At 37.2% G+C, this 21,155-nt stretch overlaps 1 protein-coding gene across 1 annotated transcript in view; it reads left to right on the forward strand.

Annotated features, from left to right (window-relative positions):
* The window catches only part of GLIS3 (GLIS family zinc finger 3), a 150,254-nt gene that overhangs the window by 105,957 nt on the left and 23,142 nt on the right, over positions 1–21,155 (forward strand). The window contains exons 4-6 of the mRNA XM_079330024.1: positions 932–1,093; positions 2,629–2,739; positions 18,269–18,410. Coding sequence (XP_079186150.1) covers positions 932–1,093; positions 2,629–2,739; positions 18,269–18,410 — 415 coding nt within the window. The remainder of the gene's footprint in view (positions 1–931; positions 1,094–2,628; positions 2,740–18,268; positions 18,411–21,155) is intronic.

Here is a 21,155-nt window from a genome sequence, read left to right on the forward strand (position 1 = left end):
AAGCTTTAGATGTTGCATAATGGGATAGGCAGCAGCTGAAACTAATATGATTAATTGATCCTGACTGACAGAATTTTAGAAAGCCTGTACTTCTGATATTCATAAATATTTAGGTCTAATTGAAATCAAATATATATAAAAATGCTGGTGTCAAATAGAAGGGATCTTTTAGTTTCCCTTAGGCTAGAGTATACTATGAGAGCATGATAGATGAAAAATGTGCTTTCTGTTTGTATGAAGATAGATTTCTCCCACAGATGCAGTAATTGATTTGGTATAGAAGCACGATGCCACATGATTATTGGCTCCTCATAGGAATTACATCCTGTTTTAACTACTTTACATCATTTTTAGTAATTCATACATTTACCTATGGCAGAAAAGTAAAAAATATATTTCAGAAATCATTTCACTTTTTGCATCACCATTAGCAAGGTAGAGCAGACTGAAATTTCCTTGCATGTCTTTGCTGTTGCTCTTTAGGTTGTGTTGGTATTGAGAAATAGGAACTGTTCCTAATATCCAAAGAAGTCTGGAGGAGAGACATGGATAGTTAGCAGAGATCTTGGGAACCTCACAGTGATCATTTTGTTCTCTGTGTGCTACAGGGAGGGCAATCATCTGGTGCTGTGTTTCCCAGGCAAGTGCTGCACTTTGAGCTAATTGGTCCCTTTGGGTCTCAGTGTGCCATCTGCAAAATGTAGGACATACTCTGCTAATTCAGCTGTGTGCAGGGAGGATAGGTACATTTTTGCAGTCTAAAAGTTTGAACCCTGCAGCAACACCCACATTGAGAAGCCAGGTCCTGCAGAGCTAGCCAGCCATAGCAGGCTGGAGGTCTCTGCATGCCCTTTTACCCTTCTGTTCAGTGTTTGCTGTTGCAGTTTACTGCGTGGGCTTTCCTTTCAAATAATTTCTTTCTCTTTTCCAGTTTGAGGGTTGCAAGAAAGCCTTTTCCAGACTAGAAAATCTCAAGATCCACTTAAGGAGCCATACGGGTGAGAAGCCGTACCTTTGCCAGCACCCTGGCTGCCAGAAAGCCTTCAGCAACTCCAGCGACCGTGCCAAGCACCAGAGGACGCACCTGGACACTGTAAGGATGCAGCATTCCCACTGCACTCCCCTGTGCTTTAGACCCTCTGCTCCTTTCCTCCAGCTTGGTCACAGCACATAGCCCAAAACCTTAGAGACAGGAGGGTGGAAAGCCTGATGAGGTTGTTGAAGCTGCTTCAAAATTGACCTAATAATATAAATATGCAAGAAGATGGTCCCAGGCTGGTAGGTAGAAAGACCACAGTTCCATGGTCCTTGCTGCAGGTAGAGACTGTAGCTTTCTCCCACTTAGCTGATTTTTAGGGAAACTGAAGCTATCTGCAATATAAAGTGCTTTTCTTTGATGAAAAGTTGAGGCTGGGGCATGTACCAGAAAGTCAAGAGAGGTAGAATAGTTTTGCAAATCTAAACATTTTCATGCCAACAGATTGTGCCTTGTAAATTTGAGTCACTAATGAGATTTGTTTAAAAAATCTGTTTCAGAAGCAAAGTTTGTGTTTTCTCAGAGTTTCTCAGTTTCCAAAGGCCAGAAATCCACAAATACAATTAAAATAATGCCATTTGAATTACATCACTGTTAAAAAAATAAATCACCCGTTTTGAATAGTCAATACTATGACTGGCAAGTTGGTAATGTGTACAAGGTGTTTTCAGCAATTCTTTGTAATATAAGTGGCTAAATTGCTGAATAGCTACTTTCAGAAAATAGTTGGACCTAATGTTCATTTTATACTTAGTATAAGTATAGCATTAGTATAAAACACACTATATAAATATATGCAAGTATAAACATAATATAAATATAAAATTATATGTAATAAATATATAAAAATATATTCACTAAATATAAATATCTTTAAGTATATAGATAATATACTTAGTGAACGTACAAGTTTTCAGGGAAGACAGACAGAACAGACAAGATGAGCCATCTATATCACTTAAGAGTTTATTGGGCATTCTTTTAATAAAACTATAAGGATATTACAGGATATTTTACAGGCGTTTTTCTAAAATGAAGCATTATTAGAAAATATGAGCTGAAAGAGTTGATCAGTACTTCACATTAAAATGCCTAATTGTTTTTTTGTATGTAATACTTCTGAACTTCAGTATTACTTGGGTTTTTGCTTGCCTGCTTTGTAATAAAGTAAACTAACACTTTTTCTTGTTCTCTTTTTCTGGAGCAGATCCTTCTGTAATCCTAAACAGTCTTTCTGGGCCTTTACTGCAGTTTCTTTACCTGATTCACTAAAGACTGTAATTTCTGATTAAGTCAAAGATTGCTCTGAGGGTGGAAGAATTGTAAGTATATCTAGCAATATTCGCTGCTAAGAAAAAAAGGTAATCATGAATGATGCTGTAAATTAAAGCTTTCCTTTTATTTGTCTTCCTTTAAAGCTTTACTTCATCCTTTCCTTTTCTAACAAATGGCCAGGCATTCTGCTTGCAATAATGTACGTTTTTGTTCTGTAGTAGTGTGGTTTGCAGCATCCTAAGGTTCAAAAAGGATTATCTTGAGTTAAAATAATCTGTGATACAACAGTAGCTTTATAAATTTTCTTTTTATTTTAGAAACCTTATGCATGTGAGATTCCGGGGTGTGCTAAGCGATACACAGATCCAAGTTCCCTGAGAAAACATGTGAAAGCCCATTCTTCCAAAGATCAGCAAGTCAGGAAAAAGGTAATTTTTCTGCTTTCTTGACTGAAAGAAATCAGTGTTATAATATTAAATGTTTCAATGCATCTTCAAGTACTTGGGTTATTTTGGACTTTGTATTAGAAATAAGAGCTAATTATAGATAGATGTGGTTCTTATATAGATAAGTTAATCTTTGACTTAATGAGGCTGCCTGATTTAATGCTTTATGTTTTCTGATGTGATGGTTAATCACTAAAGGCCCACAATAAGGCATAAAAATAATTTTTGGAAACAGAAATGCTTGGTTTCAAATTCCACTGCTTGATAAATACACAGAATAGCAGAATACTGGCCAGTCTCAGATGGAAGGATGGATTCTGAGGGCACTGTTGCGTTTCCATGTTCCAGGTACTTGCCAAGATATTTCACAGTGCTGATTCCCTGTAGATGTCAAGTCCATGAGTCATCAACTGTTTATATATATAAGTTCATCTCTAAAGAGCTGAGTTGTGATACTCAAGGGAATTTTTTTCTTCTAGGGTTTTTCATCATAACTCCTATTAATCACCGGCATAATGTTTACGAGGTACAACACAGATAGATGCTGGACTTTTGTGAAGTTATAATTACTAACTAACATTGTGCTTTGGTATTTGAAATATTTCCTGACGGTAATAATAACAGTAAAAATAAGAACAACAAGCCTTTTAATGAAGAATTAAGGTTTTTAATGAATTTAATTAAAAGTGAAAATTGGCTTAGTGCCAAAAAGGTAATTACAAAAATGTGAATTCATCAGAAATAACTATAAAAATTCCAAGGTGATAAAGGCACAGTGGACTAATACTTCAAACCCTAGGGATCTTTTCTGTTGAAAAGAATGGAACCCTTTGCTGTCACACCCCGTTAGTCATGGATTCCTTTAATATATCGTGCCTGACTGGTTTTAATCCTTCCTTTAACCTCCCCCTGCATACCAAGTGACATTATTGTGGCTTCTTAAATTGCTGGCTCTCCAAGACTGTACCTGCAAATGTGTCTTTGATGTTGCATAGACTTAAATAGCAGGATGAAGTATATTCACAAGAGTGGAATCTTATGTACTGTGCTGATGTTTACATTGAGTCTTCACCCCAGATTCTGTAGATGTTTCTTCAAAAATTTGACTCTTTTCTTGGCTCTCTAAGATAGGATTATGCAATGGGATATAGGTAAATTTCCAACTCTCAATTATTTTAAGCAGCTTCTGTTGATAAGTCTATGACTTACCATATATGGCAAAATTCCTTTTTTGCCAATCTGTAATGCAGCCTCTGTTCCCCTTCACTTCCCAAGCCCAAGGTATCCACTAAATACTTTTAACTGGGAATCTCGCTGGGTAATGACATCAAATCCTATATACCAAGAAGATCCCAGCACAAATGCATTTAGTAAAAGTAATTTAATGGATTGTACAATAAAATTTTATTTACTCTTCAGAGGAAAGCAGACCCATGAGAGACTAAAGATAGTCATGCCTACTTTAATCACCTTTATGTAATTTGAAAAATTCTTCATAAAAATGAGGACAAACATGTACCCAAATAGCGTGCAGATCTCTGGCAACAGATGCTGAAAATGTTAAGTTTTAGATATAGTCTCTACTATTAGAGATAGTAATATAATATTCAGTCTGTAATTGTAAAATATTTTGGTGAGGTGAAAAGCAATGTTTACTATCATGTTTTTAAAAGGAAAAATTGCTGACTCTGCCAAGATTTCATCTTTCCATTGGGAAGATAGATGAGATTTCTTCTAAGCCAGGAAGTCAGTGAAAGAAAACCAGGCAGTTCCCAAAATGAGAGATTAAAGTGATGCTGAGAGGAATGTTAATGTACAACATGCCCCTCAACTACAATTACTTTTGAAACATGTTCTCTTTAATCTTGTTCTCATTTCAGCTTTGAAAGGACAACAATTTACAAAATTGTTTTTGTAAGTTGGCTAGACAAGTAAGCCTATTTTCATTTGGCTACAGTTTGTTGGTATCAGTAAAGCACAAATGTCTTTCATCTGTGAACTGATGGTATTGTATTCAAAATCAAGAAACCATAGCTCTTTCAGTTTGTAAGTCTTTTTATTGAAGATAATGAAAATTAAATTATGGAACATTGTGATACCATTGTGATAGCAACTTTCTAACATGGTTTTGTGTATTAGAGGGCAGGGATTCTTTAGAGCAGTGTGCTGGTCACTTGGAGGATCCTGTCTCCAACAGAGTGCCCAAGTGTCAGGTAAACGGTGTTTATCATACAAAAATGATCTCTTATTCATTAGCGATCCCCCCTTACTGGATGGACATGTTTTACTTCATTTTACATAGTCTCACCCATTATCAAGTCCTTATAATTTCTTTGGGGTCTGTCTTCAATGTCCCATGTATTTTTAGCTGCCTGTTCCTTGACCCCTGCTTTTGAGTAGGTGCAATATCTTTTTTTGCATTACTTCAGCCTTGCAGAGCTGAGCTGGCATCCTACTTGCGTTTTGCATGGGTTCTATTTACCTAAGTTGCATCCTTTATCTATTTCTCCAAGGCTGTGCTGTTCTACTGTCCTTGATAAGAATAAAATGCTGTTCTGTTCTACCTGTATCATTCATATCATTCATATCATTATATCCATATCATATCATTAACAAAATCCAGACCCTGTGCTATTAGAACACATAATTGCAGCATGGGTCAGGTTGGAAGGGATCACAGGAATCATCTGGTCAAACCTCCCTGCTCTGAGCATCCCAGAGCATATTGCACAGGATTGTGTGACACAGTTCTTGAATATCCTCAATGAGGGAGACTCCACAGCCTCTCTGGGCAATCTATTCCAGAGTTCAGTCACACTCACAGTGAAAAAGTTCTTCCTTATGTTCACGTGCCATTTTCTGTGCATCAGTTTCTACCTGTTGCCTCTTGTCCTATTGCCTGGCACTGCTGAGAAAAGCCTCTGACACCCTCCCTTCAGAGACCTACAGGCGTGGATGAGGTCCCCTCTCAGTCATCTCTTGTCAAGGTGAACAAGCCCAGCTCCCCTAGCCTTCTTTGCTAGAGAGACCCAGTAATTTGAAGCCTGCACAGACAGTCAATACCAAAATTATGGTCTCCATGAAGATCCATTTTTGTTGGATAAGATGGCACTCAGCCTTGTACACGTATGAGATCATTGTCTTTTCCATTCAGGTGTACTGTGAAAAGTAATTTACTACTTCTGTAGCAGTCATACTGAAGAAATCTGTATTTGTAAAATCTAAAGAAAATATTTAATTCACTTTCAAATACCACAGTGCAATTCCCACATGGAATGGAATGGAATGGAATGGAATGGAATGGAATGGAATGGAATGGAATGGAATGGAATGGAATGGAATGGAATGGAATGGAATGGACTCTCCACTGGCTTTGTGGATCTTGTTATGAAATCTGCAATGTCTATTACCTTTCTTAAAGGTTTTCTCTTTTCAAAAGTGCACTTTCATACAGATAAGAAATAATTATAAAAGGACAAAAGATTGTTCTAGTTTTGTGCAGCTGTTTGGCAAAAACAAGATCAGTTCAGTAACATTAACCTTATCACCTGAACAATGCAGTGGCTGTGCTTTTAGGTAGTTTTAATTTTACCCATACCAGTGAATAACTGTTGTCATATATAATAGTACTTTATATGTCCTGCCAAAAAAACCAAAACCGACAAAGTTTTGAAAGATGTTTAATTAAAGATACAATTAGTTAGCTCCATCTTTGTGGAAAAGGGAAGAGATAATTTGAACAGTTAACATAAACAAGACAAGCTAAAGAGAATGCAAAAATCTTAGTCTGGACTTTGAATTGAAGGATGATTTATACCAAATAATTTCCTCATTCAGCTGACCAGCCTGTGATTCCTTGGCAGTTCTAATAGTGACCATATCATGTCTTTGGTCTTTTTATTAAAATTATTTATGGGTCAGATATATTCTTTAGACAAGCTTTGAGGTATTGAATGCTTAGCTAACAACTGCCTCCAAAAGCTATCTGTCCTGTAAACTTGTACCATCTTAGATCTTTCCAATGGGTCTGGAGGAACCCATACAAGGATTCAACTGACCAGATCGTTAAATTAACACCTCAGCAGATGCATCAGTGATATTCCTAGGTCATGACTAAGTCTTAGCCTAGCACAAGAGCTATATTTGTTTTTCTGGGTTTTTTCCGGGGACAAAAACTTTTTGTACTCTCGCTGTCAGAAATCAAATATCATAGAGGCATAGCTTCACAAAAGGCAGTCCAAAGGATATTTCTGAAAATTATCTAGACCTGATGGGGATTTTTAAAAATTGCAGTTGATATGGTATATGTACCAAATCACTAAGGAATAGAGGGAGTGGCAAGACTGAAGGAGATAAGGGTTATGTGCAGGGCTTCCAGATTGATTTATTTCTGTCTGATAATCTTTCTTTTTCATACAGATTGGTCAGTTCTAAAATGATGGCTGAACAGCCGCTTTTGGGAAGTTAGCAAAACATTACCCCAATCATGATGGAATGCCTCCATCATTTGTTCCTATGATATCTGACTGGAAGGAGGTTTTTTCAGGTATTATTTTGCTGTGCAGGAATAAAGCACAGAAGACAATCAGAATTTCTCTAATCCTGATGCTATTTATGCGTGATTTCTTCCTCATTACATTCATTGCTCTTCCAAGATTGATAACTAGCTGTGGTAGGGAGTTTTCAGAATACTATTCCTGAATAATAAGAAAAATTGTGATAAGACTGCCCTGCTGAGATGAAGCAGGCAGCTTGGTACCTAAGCTATGTCCACTCCTACTTCAGACTGTGGTGGTGGGTACTAGTAGAGCAGACAGGAGCATACCAAAACAATGGGACAAGGATATGAATCATCTGGCCAATGCAATTATTGGCATTCCCTTTCTGAGTGGCCTCTGCTGAGCTTGATGAGGGTTCCCACCTGAACTGAGGGGGCTTTACAAAAGCCACCTTGTTTATAAAGATCCTACAGGTATTCCTCTTCTCCCACTGTGCAACCTCCATATTAGCAAAAAGGGAATATAAAATCCTCACCTTCAGAGGCAGTTCTTAATAATTTAATTCTTCCAAAGACTAGTTATTTTATATTCCTTTTCTAAAAGTTCACCTCTTCTCTCTTAGAGCCCTGTGAAGTATAATGTGTACAGAAAATAGAATGGTTTGGCTTGGAAGAGGCCTTAAAGATCTAATTTCAGTGCCCCTGCCATGGGTAGGGACAGCTCCCTCTAGACCAGGTTACTCAGAGCCCCGTCCGGCCTGGTCTTGAACACTTCCAGGGATGAAGCACCCACAGCTTCTCTGGGCAACTGGTTCTAGTGTCTTACCACTCTCACAGTGAAGAATTTCTTCCTCATGTTGAATTTAAACCTACTCTCTTTCAGTTTTAAGCCAGTCACCCTTGCCTGTTAATATATTTCCCGAAAAAGGGTCCCTCTCCAGCTTCCCTGTAGGCCCCCTTCAGATACTGGAAAGCTCCTATGAGTTTTCTCTTCTCTAGGCTGAACATCCCCAACTTCCTCAGCCTGTCTTTGTACAGAAGGTGCTCCTGTCCTCTCATGAAATTTGTGGCTTCCACTGGACCTAGTCCAGTAGCTTCACATCTTTCCTGTGCTGGGAGCCCAGAGCTGGTGCAGCACTGCAGGTGGGGTCTCACCAGAGCAGAGCAGAGGGTCAGAATCCCCTCCCTGGCCCTGCTGCCCACTCTGCTCTGGATTCAGCCCAGGACACGTTTGGCTCTCTGGGTTTCTGGGTTTTGGCTCTCTGGGCTGTGACCACATGTTGCCAGCTCATGTTGAGTTTTTTGTCAACTGTCCCAGTCCTTTTCTGCAGCACTTCTCTCAAACACTTCTCAGCTCAACCTGTAGTATGACATATAAACCTGTCCACCTCACAATGAAGACAGGAAATTAGAAAAAACCCAGTTGCCTAAAGACATGACGTTCTCCTATTGAAAAATATTTCTATCGTACTAAGACATACAGGTGTTTTCAAAAGGTTAACATGGAAATTTCTATTAAGTTTTGAGAGATTGTCTGGCTTTCTATTGTGGGTTATGCCAGCAAATATTTTATTCACTCAGCAGAATAATACAGACCTCTTACAGAGCTGCATACTTCTTGATGGTTCTATTTTTAATTCCCTTACAGTACAGTAGAAACAGGGTGTTTATTGTGACTACATATTGATTTTAACACACAACTGATGAAGCTACCAGTTTGTTTAAAGATTCTAGAAAAAACCAAAATTTTATACTAGCCTTTAGATTTTGTGAATAATATGAAAAGAAAACCCATGTCTGGGGATTTTTTTAAGCTAGTATTCTTTGTTAATTTCATGATAGGTTTACAGTTTTTTTCTTTCTTTCTCAGTATTTGAAGAAAGCTTTTTTTTGCAACTCAAGTAACGCAGTGCTTATTGTGTTTCTTACATGGAAGAAATTATTTTTAATATTTTTTTTCTAACTCAGAATGTTTAATTGACAATGAAGGAGGGAGCCAAGGAGGGTTAGAGCATTACAGCAGTGGTGTTTCACAAGGTCATCCAGGCACTGAGCTAATTACCAGTGACATTCTCCATTATGTGACTGTATTAATCTGGAGAAACTGCTTTGTTTGTGAACACCTTCCTCATGGGGAGCAAACATATGAGATAAGGCTTCTGTGTCTTTCAGTTTTTGCTTGACCTTATTCAGACTCTTAGTTCAGATTTCACTATTTAAACTGCAAACAGGAGAGAATGGGTTGAAAGAGAAGCAAATCTATTTTCTTGCTTTGAGAGCAGTTGAGAATAAGGATATTTTCCCTCATTTGTTCTCTATGAAGTCCACTTAAAAGATGTCACCAATGCAAAAAGAAGTGCATTCAGGGCCACAGGGTCAGTGAGCAGTGCCCATGGCAACTAAGAAACTATTCTGAAGGAGAAAATGCAGTAAGGAGTAAGTGTTTTAATCCCCAGCTTTAATCCCTTTGCTTCCTGTCTTCAGAATGAAATATAAATGAGACACCATGGCGTTCAGCAATTTTTCATGAGAGGCATGTTTGCAGAAAGGGATTACAAATGGGCAGCACTGTTTAAGGAATTTAATCATACAATTTGTTGGAAAACTTTTGAGGCTAGGAATGACCAGTTGGTCAGGGAGACCAGGAAAACAGGCTGTGAAAGCAGTGTAGCACTGGCTGTGGCTGACTGCCCTGCGCCCCAGCAGCAGTGTGTGTGCTCCAGAGGGGCACAAGGCATGCCTCTCAAGGATGATCCACACTGGGGGTTTTGCTTTGCCACATTTAGAACTTTGTTCACCAGGAGAAGGAAAAGGTGAATCCCCCAGTGTTTTTCACAGTGTTCTGACAGCAGTGGCAGTTTTATAACCAGGAGATTGTTGGCTCATTTTACTTATGGGTTAACATTTGCTATTCCATGTATTGATTCCTTCCTGCGCTTGGATTCTGTCCTGAGCTTATATTCCTGTGAGCTCTGGCAGTGTGACATGTTGAAAAGTGCATAAGAAAGAAAGAATAAGTGCTGTCACCTTCATTACCTCTACACCTATGGCAGAAAAAAAAAAATCCAGATTTTCTCCAAATTCTATAAACAGCTGTCAGTTCATGCTCATAGCATTTTATATTCTTCAGGTCCATTTTTGATATCAAACAATATCCTTTTCCCTATTTCTTAGTCTTCACTTCCCTGCCACAGCATATGCATGAACATGGTCTTGATACAGAAGAAATCTTTCTTTTGGTGGCCTGTTAGAAAGAGTCCTTGGGTGGACTTGGCAGTGCTGGGTGTACACTTGGACTTGGTGATCATGCTGGTATTTTTCAACCTAAATGATTCTATGGTTCTATGATTCTCATAAGCCTGTCACACTTCAGTCTGGGCTTTGGATGCACAGTCCTGTTCATTATGTTCCTTAAGCAACACCAGGGTCTGAACAAGCAAGATTAAACTGTGCATGGGATGCCCAGGAGTTCACCCTGACACCAGCACAAATACTCTTCAGATCTTTAGCACTGTCCTCAGCAAGTGTTCCTGTTCCAGGCTGAGATTTCCTCTGTGATTTCACACTGTTGGATATGGGTGTGGGCAGCTGCATTGGCAAGTGGTGATTTTGGAGTCCTCAGTACTGCTCCTGAAGCAGTCATATGTTGCCTCTCTTGCAGTGCCCTTTTGAGGATGGCCTTCATCTGCCCATTTGTTTCCTCCCTGTGATGCAGAGCTTTGCCCTTTCTCTGGCAAAACTGTTTGTGAGACTGCTCTATAAGATGAATTATGGAACAACAACAAAAAACCCAATCGGACACAGAAATGCCCCACAGTAAATCAGAGGCAGTAGAAACTTGGAAAGTTAGCAGTGACAGCCTAGCCAGCACTTCACATCATTGTCTCGCTGATAAGAACAGTAGAACAGAGCAGTGTTTTACTCTGATAAGGAGAATAGAACAGCACAGCCTTGGAGAAATAGATGAATGATGTAATTTAGACAAACAGAAACCACACAAAATGCAAGCAGAATGCCAGTTCAGCTCTGCTGATGAAGCAGAAGTTATGCAAAACAGTGATACTGCACTTACACAAAAGTGGTCCTTGAGCCACATAAAAAGGGCATGGAACACTGAAAACCACCAAAGAAGAAGAACCTATTAGGACTTCTGATAAGGGGTGTGACTATGTAAAATAAAGTAGTAGATATACATCTAGTCAGTGGGGGTAGCTAAAGGATGTGTGATTGATGTGTATGATAAACACTCAGTTTAAGTGTTGCTCAGGACACTTGGCTGGAGGAAGGATCCCCCAAGTGACCAGCACACTGCTCTAAAGAATGCCTGCTCTCTAATTGTCAAAACTGTGTTAGAAAGATCCCGTCTGGCTGATGTCTTGCCATGTAGCTCACTAAACAGACAGCTCACAGACAGTGAATGAAAATGTACAGGGATGTCCTGAGGAAGCTTTGAAAACTAGTACGCCTGAAGGCTAATAATTTTGACCACCTGGTAGGAGAATGGTAGTTTTTCAGTTCTAGTCCTAGACTCTATTCAAGATATTATTTTGAAGAGAGTATTTTCATGTATGACATGGTACATGCATGCATTTAGGTTCCAGTGGAGTTAAAGGAAAAAAAAAATTAAAAATGAAATCTGAAATCCTCCTTCTGTATACTAAAAACTGTTGATATTATCTCCTGATTACCATGGCAATTTTTGGTAATCTGCAATACGAAGAAAAATATGTTTGTGCTAAATGAAGCACCTGGTGGATAAGTATGTGATTATTTTACACATTTTTCCTCTCATAAAGTGAAAGTTTGCCAAACAGATGTATTTTCAGAAAGGGAAAGCAAATAATTCTGCAGTACAAGTGTTTTCTTTGTCCGGCTGCATTTTCTTGGAAAAACTGAATCTTAGCAATATCATAATAACAGCTACATCCCCAAATCAGTCTGGCATGAAACAGTAGGTTTTTTCTTGATTTTTGAATTGAACAGGTCAGCTGTTAGACTAATGTTCACACAAAAAGCCTCTACAAGCTACACAAAAAGCTACAAGCCTCTTGGAACTGCCTGAAGAAGAGGATGAAGTAGAAACGGTCATAGGTGTAATTTATATAGCATTTCATATTTGATATGACCTGATGTGGGACAGGAAGAGAGGTTATATATATATATATATATATATATATATTTGTGTGTGTGTGAGTTCAAACATCTGCATGTGTGCATTTTTAATTGTGTTAAGCAAAATAATAATTTTCAACAGAAATGTGGATCTTGTTTATTTTAGAAAAAGGCCACTGCATTCACTCAAACTGTACTTCATTTCTTTAAAGTAAGATTCTCAGGTTGTTTGGTTTTTTTAATAAGTTCAAAGTTTCCTTTCAGATCTGTCTCAGCTGCAATTTTTTCCCTTAAAGTGGTCTTCTTGGTGATCTGTATCATTTTAGTGATGATATAATTCAGAATATTCCTCGAATTAGTGTAATAACAATCAAAAGAAAACTCTCTTTTCTATGTATAATAAAAGAATTAATTTTAGTGTTATGAGTCTTAATGGAACAGTGTTTTCGTCTTGTAATTGCTTTAAAATCAGAATTTCTTGATTTGAAATCTGCCAAAGTTACATAATTGTGTGGATTTCAGGTCCTTTTGATTTTTAATACAAGACACTGAAAAACATTTTTTATATGTTTTCCTGATCTGTGCTAGAACATGAAGAAACCTCTTTTATATTGAACTCAAATGTTCAATACAGTAAAATCTTGAGACTAGCAAAAATAACTATTTCTTTCATAGAACCTAACATCACTACTGTGCAGGTAGGCTAGTTTAACTTGATTTTTATTGTTTTTCTGGCCAAGTGCTTAATTGAAATAGGATCTAAAAGCAGAGAAAAGTAGCACACAAGCACACAAACTCACAAAGAGGCATATCTGAAAGCTGTGGTAGACAATTAACAGAACATTTCTCTCTAGAAGTCCTGCACAGATGACTCACTGAAAACAAGGGGCACAGAGAAATCCCTTCTGTCTTCATTGCTTCTTTGCCCCAAGATGTCTGTAGCCTCCAGAGGCAAGAATTATGACAATTTTTATTGGTTCTGTGACATTGTCTGTTGTCAGAAAGGTTTAGTACTGTGCAAGAAAGTGCTGGACCTTGAAGGTGATCTTTGTGAGTAAAAGGATGATCTGTATCTAGCAAGAAAAACCATAATATGAGTAAATACTGTCTTACAGCATTGCTTCATAGTGAACTTCCAATTTGCTGGTGGGTGACCTCTGTGTACTCTCAATGTCATGATACTAACAGATACTAATAATATTTTACTCTAACTGTATAGGTAAATATTAAATTCTGGGTACTCCTTCAGAAAAGCTATTAAATAAATATGTAGCTCTGCACAAACTGGTCATTCTTTGTTCTCACAATGCCAGCTTAAATTACAGACAATGAAAATAAGTAAAGACTACTGACTTACTTTTTACTGGATATTAGTAACCTAATAAGCACAGGTGAAGAGCAGAAATTCCTCCTTGTCTTTATACGCAAAACAAAAACACATCTCTAGAACTGTTATAGTTAGTGCAAAAATGTTCCTGCCAAAGAAACATACCAGTATTTAGGGTTTTTTTTTTGCTGGCTTTAGACATTGCAGACACATATCTAACTTGTATAAAAATAAATATACTGTAACTAATATCTCATTTACATATGTAAATACTTTACTAGGTGCATAATATGTATGTACATTAAGCACATATTTATGTAAGCGAGATTTAAAATGTGATTTGATGAGATAAAGGGCATGTTTGAATGACTGAAGGAGTCTAGACTTTGCTGAAGAATTAATCGAGTCAATCTGAATACATGCAGGCAGGTTTTGAAGTTCCTGAACTATTAAGTGTGGTTTAGGATCTCTCAAGTTATACTGCTTCTTTTCTTAAAAAGTATATCTATTCATAAACACACTTATCATATGTTTTCCTTGATGGTATCTGACTTCTGTACAGGAACCAGTCCTGAAGAAACTAGCCAGGTGGTACAAAAGCATGCAGCTCTCAGAACACATTGGTGTGGAGAGAAAAATGAAAAAACAATCTTTTTTTGTAAGATGACATTTTCTCTGGGGTTATGTCTTGCATCAAACCAACAGCCCACCTCTGCTTTTGAACTCAAATATAATGAAATTGAAAACTGAGGAATAAGAATCTTACTCCCTTCTAATTATTTCTGCTTGTTTCATTTAATTTGGGTAATTATTTACTCATATGCAAAATGTACAGGAGTACATCCATTGCTCTGAAAGGTGATAAATAGCTGATTGTCACAGAAGTAAAACAGTTGTAAACCACAAATGAAAAGCTGCTTGGTTTGTACATTATAAAAAACTGCCACATTGTGATAATGAAAGCACTTCTGTATTTCCAAATACAAAACTTCACAAGTCTTACCATAAAATTGAGCTATTAAATTCAAAAGCTACTATTTGGAACAAATATCAAATACAGTGGAGTTTTAAGTGAGCAGAGCAATTGTTAGCTTGCACTTTGGTCAGCCATGGGTTTAGGTTGCATTACAGCACACAGAATATGGCTGCACTCAGCATGGCAGACTTGTCAGGTTTTGATTTCACCACTCAGTGAGGTAACTTTATAACCATACAGCTCTTAAAAAGAGATTGCCAGGTTTTCAGCATGATTTTATTGGTGCTCAGCTGAGTGATCGTGAGAGAAGCAAGATGATCATGGGGAAGTGAAGAATTTCAGTCACAGTGCTGGGAGATTGTGCTGGGATACAATTCATATAGAAGTCAAAGAGAGTGTCAGCTTCCTTTTGCACTTGGATGGTAACAGGCTGGAAAATAAGTGCAGTGTTGTTAGAACAGAGCAAGAAAGGCATGGCAGCAGTTATAGCTGGTCAATTATTTCTCCTTTATAGCTTTTTAAACTGAAGATAAAATTCTACAGTTGCAGCGAATAGTTTGTGGATTTTGCTTTGTTCTAAGATCATTTGTCTTTTCATTGTCTGTTCTGTGTTTCTTGACATACTAAAGAAGGATCATAGCCCTGATTTCCCTGCATTTGTCAAAATACATGACATTGCTTTCAATTAAAATTTTTAATTAAAAAAATATGTGACTGAGATAGAGTGGATTTTTACCCTCAATGTTTTTAAAGGTAAAAGAAATGCCTTAATCAACTCTGTTTGAACCAGAGTCTGTGTTTTGCCTTCTATTTTGTTCCAAAAATGCCAGTTCATGCCTCCTTACAGAGAATGCATCCTTACATTAAAATTGCACATATTTTATTAATATATTGCACATTGTGATACGTATATTTACACTTATGTATGCATGTCTAAGTTTATGGGCCTTGTGATTGTATTTCTAGCCCTTGTGATTTTACATACTCATCAACTATAGCCAATGTATGAAATAATAACTATCCTCAGAAATCAAATCACAGCTGTCTCACAGTGTTTCTTTCTCTATTTTTGCTTTTCTCTTGAAGATCCTAGGTTTTCTTCATTTTTATAAGTTTTGAAAAGCCAGAAAATTTATGTCCGCACAGATTGTCAGGATAGATTTGTTCTAAAGATCAAAGCATTTGTGAATGCAAGATTCAAATGAACAAATTAGAAATATCTTTGAAATAGGTGGTTGCCTATTCTATTTTACAAGAATTACTTAATAGTTACTAATGTGTAAATACTTAGTTCTCCTTTTCTTGTTTGTCTCACTGTTTTATCCGTGAGTACCATCTGATACAGAAAATTGATCTGTTTCTTAAAAAGAATATTGAGAAAATTTTGCATAGGCAGCTTCTGTGATTGTGTGTTCTGGATGACAGAATACTGATTCTTCCAAACAAGTCAGATTTTTCATTTTATGTTCACTTTAGTTTCCATAGAAATTTAAATTCACATAAAGCTTATTAATAATGCAACTGTAAGGATATGAATGAGGACGTATTTGACATTTAATTTCACAAGCACTGAGTTTCATGAAGAAGTGTTACTAGTGATAGCAGCAAACCTAGCATGATGACTGGATAATAGCAAATGATAACATGTGCCAAAGTGGAAGAACCTTTATTTGTACTTAGATTGTAAATATGGATAATAAACAAAATAATTTGGGGTACTTATTCCCTTCTCCCTCTTTCCCATCCATTCTCCCCATTCCTACAATTTTAGAATAACAAGTGCACCTCACAGAGGTGGTGTGACTTCGGGCTTAATAATGGCTGGCTAAGTTTGTAAGAGAAGGAATCCCCAGCACGCAGAGTGTGTGCATGGGTGTCACAGGCTGTGTAGTTTCTCCAGCTGCAGGGTTGGGTGCTTAGGATGTGTAAAACCAACTCTCCACTCAGTTGCCATGGTTTTGCAGCAGTACATATTACCAAAAGTAATTGGAGTGTTTATCAGCATTTTATGGCACATGGGTCATCTTGTGGCAATGGGTCTTTTTATGGTTGCATTCAGAATCATTTCCTCTTACTCTTCTTTCATCTGCCCAGTCCCTGGGGTGTTCAAGGCAAGGTTGGATGTGTCTCTGAACAGCCTGATCTAGTGGAATCTAGTGTCTCTGCCTGTGGCAGGGGTGTTGGAAATTGGTTCATTCAAATGAAAGGAAATGAATTCTGTGATTCATTTCTGAGTGTAGTATGAGCAGGAATCTGTCTTCTTGTTCCTCTTCCTCCCCTTAAGAGGTTTTTAGAGGTGCTGTGCTGTGTTCTAGTTAACTGTTACCTGCTCACCCCTCATGGCACCAAATAGGAGAGGAGAAGCCTCAGTGGCCTCTATGAGATTTGCTTCTTGGGAAAGTGCAGTAGGTCAGAGTTCTTTCTGTCATGCAGTATGAACCTGGATGACATGATAGTGCATCTCAGCCACTGCAGTAGCCCACATGCTAGTAAGCAAAGATCTTCATTTTCCAGGCTTTTAAATAAATACACCAGCCAAAATGACTTTAAGGAACAGGCAAGTTTTTGTTATATATAACATTAACATCAGGCTGCAGATCAGGACAGGCATTAGTCCCAGCAGCCTCCAGCAGCATCCATAACCTGCCCTAAACCTCAGGGTACATAAACCTCAGGCATTACAACTGTGCCATACTTGTTAGGGTGCTGCAGCAGACTTTCTCCCTTTTCCTTAATTTGATGTTGGGATTTTTTTTTTAATTGTAGGTTTTTTACTGTATTTTATTGCATCCTCATACTGAGACTCTCCATCCAGTTTCATCCAAAGGAAGACTCTTGTTATGAATTTGTTTATTAGTTGTTTGTAAAGCAATTTTTCTGGTGAGTAGCCAGATTAACAGACTTGCTGTTATTCGAGTGATGGTGATGGATCAGGTACCAGGCAAGTGGCCATGCAGCTAGGATGATTGGCAGTGCCAGAGCACTCACAATTCTGCTGCAATATGAAACAAATGTAGTCCTAGCCTGTTGAACAATGGGGTCTCGAGACGACTTTAGTCCATATGAAGTGGTCCCATTTCCATCCTGACTTCCCTGTATATTACCTCTCCTGCCTGCTTGTTCCAGTCTCTCATTTCCAGTGTTATGAGCACCTTTGCTCTTCTGGTCCTGTGGTGAGGCAGTTCAGGGCACTAAACCATGAAAATATTTGTATTCATTATAGTACCCCTCTGCTGATATAAGCAATGTCAGACATCTGATAAATCTCCAATACCTGTTAACTAGGTCACTCCTCTCTCTTGCAGTGTGTACAAAAGACCACACTGAAGTCCTTCTGCCCAAGATCCTACCTGTACGAGTAGTCCTTGTCCTAAGTAGTCTTGTTAAGTAAGCATCTGGAAATGTTTTCTTCCTTGGATTCAAAAAGAGCCTGCTAGAATGAAAAGATGGTATTAATGTGGTTTTAAAAGAGAAGATTTCTGGTTATGCTCCATTTCTTTCTCTAACCTCATCATTAAGATTTTTGTGGTTATTTCCTTTATTTTGTCCATGTCCATCTTTTGTTATAACTTCTCCTTTTTTATCTCTTGTTTTTCAGTTGCGGTCAAGCTCAGAGATTGGCCAGGACATCCTGAATGACTGTCTTGCAATCCAGCCCCTCCAGCCAGCCCTGTCACCACAGGATGCTGTAGATAATACCATGGGACACTCCCCAGGGCCTGCTTGTGATATTTACCCAGGTATAGAATAAGACATAAAAAGCTGCTGTATTATTCCTCACTTAATATTAGGAATCATTTTCTAGATTAGAATGGACTCTGAAATTCATATCTATCTCATAGGAAGGAATAGAATATGAAAAGTAACATAAAAAATATAGATTTTGAACATGTTTTTATATGTTTTTCAGAAGGAAGCATAACAAATCATAGTATATCTGTGAAAAGATCTAATGCAACATAGATGGATATTTTTCCTCTATAGGCAATTGATTCTGCTACTTCTACCATTCCTTGTAGACATCTTGAATACATTAAGATTCATTTAAAATCACAGTATTATCCCTCTGCCTTATTCATGAATCACATATCAGTCTACATTAAGGAACTGAAATGCTGCTTTATGAGTTCACATACTTTGTCTATAAATATACAATCACATAGTTACACTATGAATGTAATGGTCCTATTGTGCTGTTTCAGTTAAATATCTGAGATTTTCCTATTGAGATACCTTTGTCATAACTGTCTACATGTACAATTTTGTTAATATTTCAAATAAATTTGAAACAATTGGCAAGTTATGAGTGATAATAAATCTTAATGATCAAGATAGCAATGGGCATTTTTAAATGCAGTATTTTAGTTGTTGTGAAGGCATCTGTTTTTAACTTTCAGGCAGAATGCATTGTGTCTTTTATCACTTCAGCTTTTAAATGAGAACCAGATGTAGGAAGTGAATGAATTGGCTTTATTGATATTATCTGGAGTGATGAAAATTACATTATATGAAGTGGCCACTTCAATAAGTGGTTTTATTTTACTGCAAGACTTGTAAAGCTATCAATCCTATTTCATGTGTTTTGTCAAGGCTGCTGTGAGTCACACAATAGTTGGTGATGATGTAGGTTTATATGACAAAAATCAGAACATTTAAAGATGTGATTGATTGTATTCTAGTTTATTAAGTAGTTGGTATTGCTTGTATGCTGTTAACTTTTAAACGCCTTAATGTGAGTACAGACTAAGTGTGACATTTGTTACGTGAAAGAAAAGGGAAATTTCAGATTTTAAAAATGTGATTTTGGCCATATTAAATGTCCAGCTCTCTCTGCTGGGTCACTCCAAACACAGGCTGACTGTGGCTTTAACAAGCTGCAGCCCATGGCAAGCTGGGTAAAGCTGTTGCCTCCAGCCAGCCCTCATCTGGGATTTGTCTGCCATCATGATGTCTCACAGACAGCTTCTGAGACTGAGATACTGCATTCTGTGGTCTCATTCATACATTGTCTTTCAGTACTTGATGTTTGCAGCACTACTAACTGTAACCTTCTTGGATATAATAATTTATTTATTCTTTTCTGGCACTGCTTCCTATTGTATGGCAGTTTTTATGGTAAGTTAATTTTATGGTAATTAATCCATGTACTCTTATCAGCATTAATTTCTGTATAAATAATAATCTGCTTTCTCTTACCTGTGTACCCAGCTATCTATAACTTGGCAAATTTCTTGTGGTTCCATTCACTTGTGCTTTTTCACATCAGTTAACTGAGTCAGGTGTATGTCAGGTATAGATCAATCTGTGTCACTCCATTTTGACAATTGCCTTATCCAGTTAAAATAAATTGTTTCGTTAACTACACATCAGGGCTGCTGCAGGATAATATACTATGTGAACAAATGAGATAATCCCAACAGGCAGGGAATTATTTTACTGAAATGGCAACATGAAAATTATTCATGTCCCATAGAGAGAAAAGTAAGATACACAAAAATGTAAGTGTCTTGCCTCAGAAAAGCTACGCTTCAAAATACACTGAAAACAATCTTTTTTGTAAATATAATTAACAGCTTTGGAACTTCTGAAAAATTAAATATATTATTTTTACTGGGTACTGTTTGAGACAGCAAATTATCTGAAATGTCTCTGTTCTGCTTTTAAAGTAGAAGGAGGAATAGATGTTCATTCTTCCAGTGGTATCCAATCAAACTTTTCTTGCTTGAAGATGACTTCACTTATTATTATAATGATGCACATTTAAAGCAAAGGTTATATTTTTCTTGTAGAAGAAGTGTACAGAATAAATGTTTGAAAGAAAACTATTATAAATACGTAAGAAATGTCAAAAGTATATGTTTAGATGTAGGTCCATTTTCACTTACATTGCAGAACACGTGCAAAGACCACTGTATAGTTTCTCAGTACTGTTAAAATACAGAATCTATAAACACAGACACATTTAAATAAAATACAATAATCTTTTTTTATTACACATCTATTACATAGAGATAAGTCTCCAAAAGTGTTTTTTCTTATCTTGTAGTCTTTATGACTTCATAGAAGAAATCCAAACTGACTATAATCTTATTAATACAGTGAGGTAGCATGACAGATTCTTTGCTTAAAACTAGCACAACATTACATTTATGGGTCTAAAGCAAGCAGATAGACTAAGGGCTAAGCATTATGATAGTATCTAGGTTTTAATTTTGAACCTAGGAATTTGGGTTTACTTGTTTCACAAAAAAAAGATGTGAGCAATGCACTCATAATAGCAATATGGAGATGAATTTTTTTTTTCTACCACGAAATAGTATGAACTTACTTTGTACAGAGAAATCTAGAATCACTAAAACTGGAAGAATCATAAATAATGCAACAGAAACACCCCCATCTTTTTACTGTGCTGTGTGGATAAAACTTAACCATTTCGTATTAAGAATAAGCAAGAATGTGTAATTCATTTGTAAGCAGTTACTCAA

Source organism: Erithacus rubecula, assembly GCF_903797595.1.
Source record: "Erithacus rubecula genome assembly, chromosome: Z".
NCBI classification, from domain to species: Eukaryota; Metazoa; Chordata; class Aves; order Passeriformes; family Muscicapidae; genus Erithacus; species Erithacus rubecula.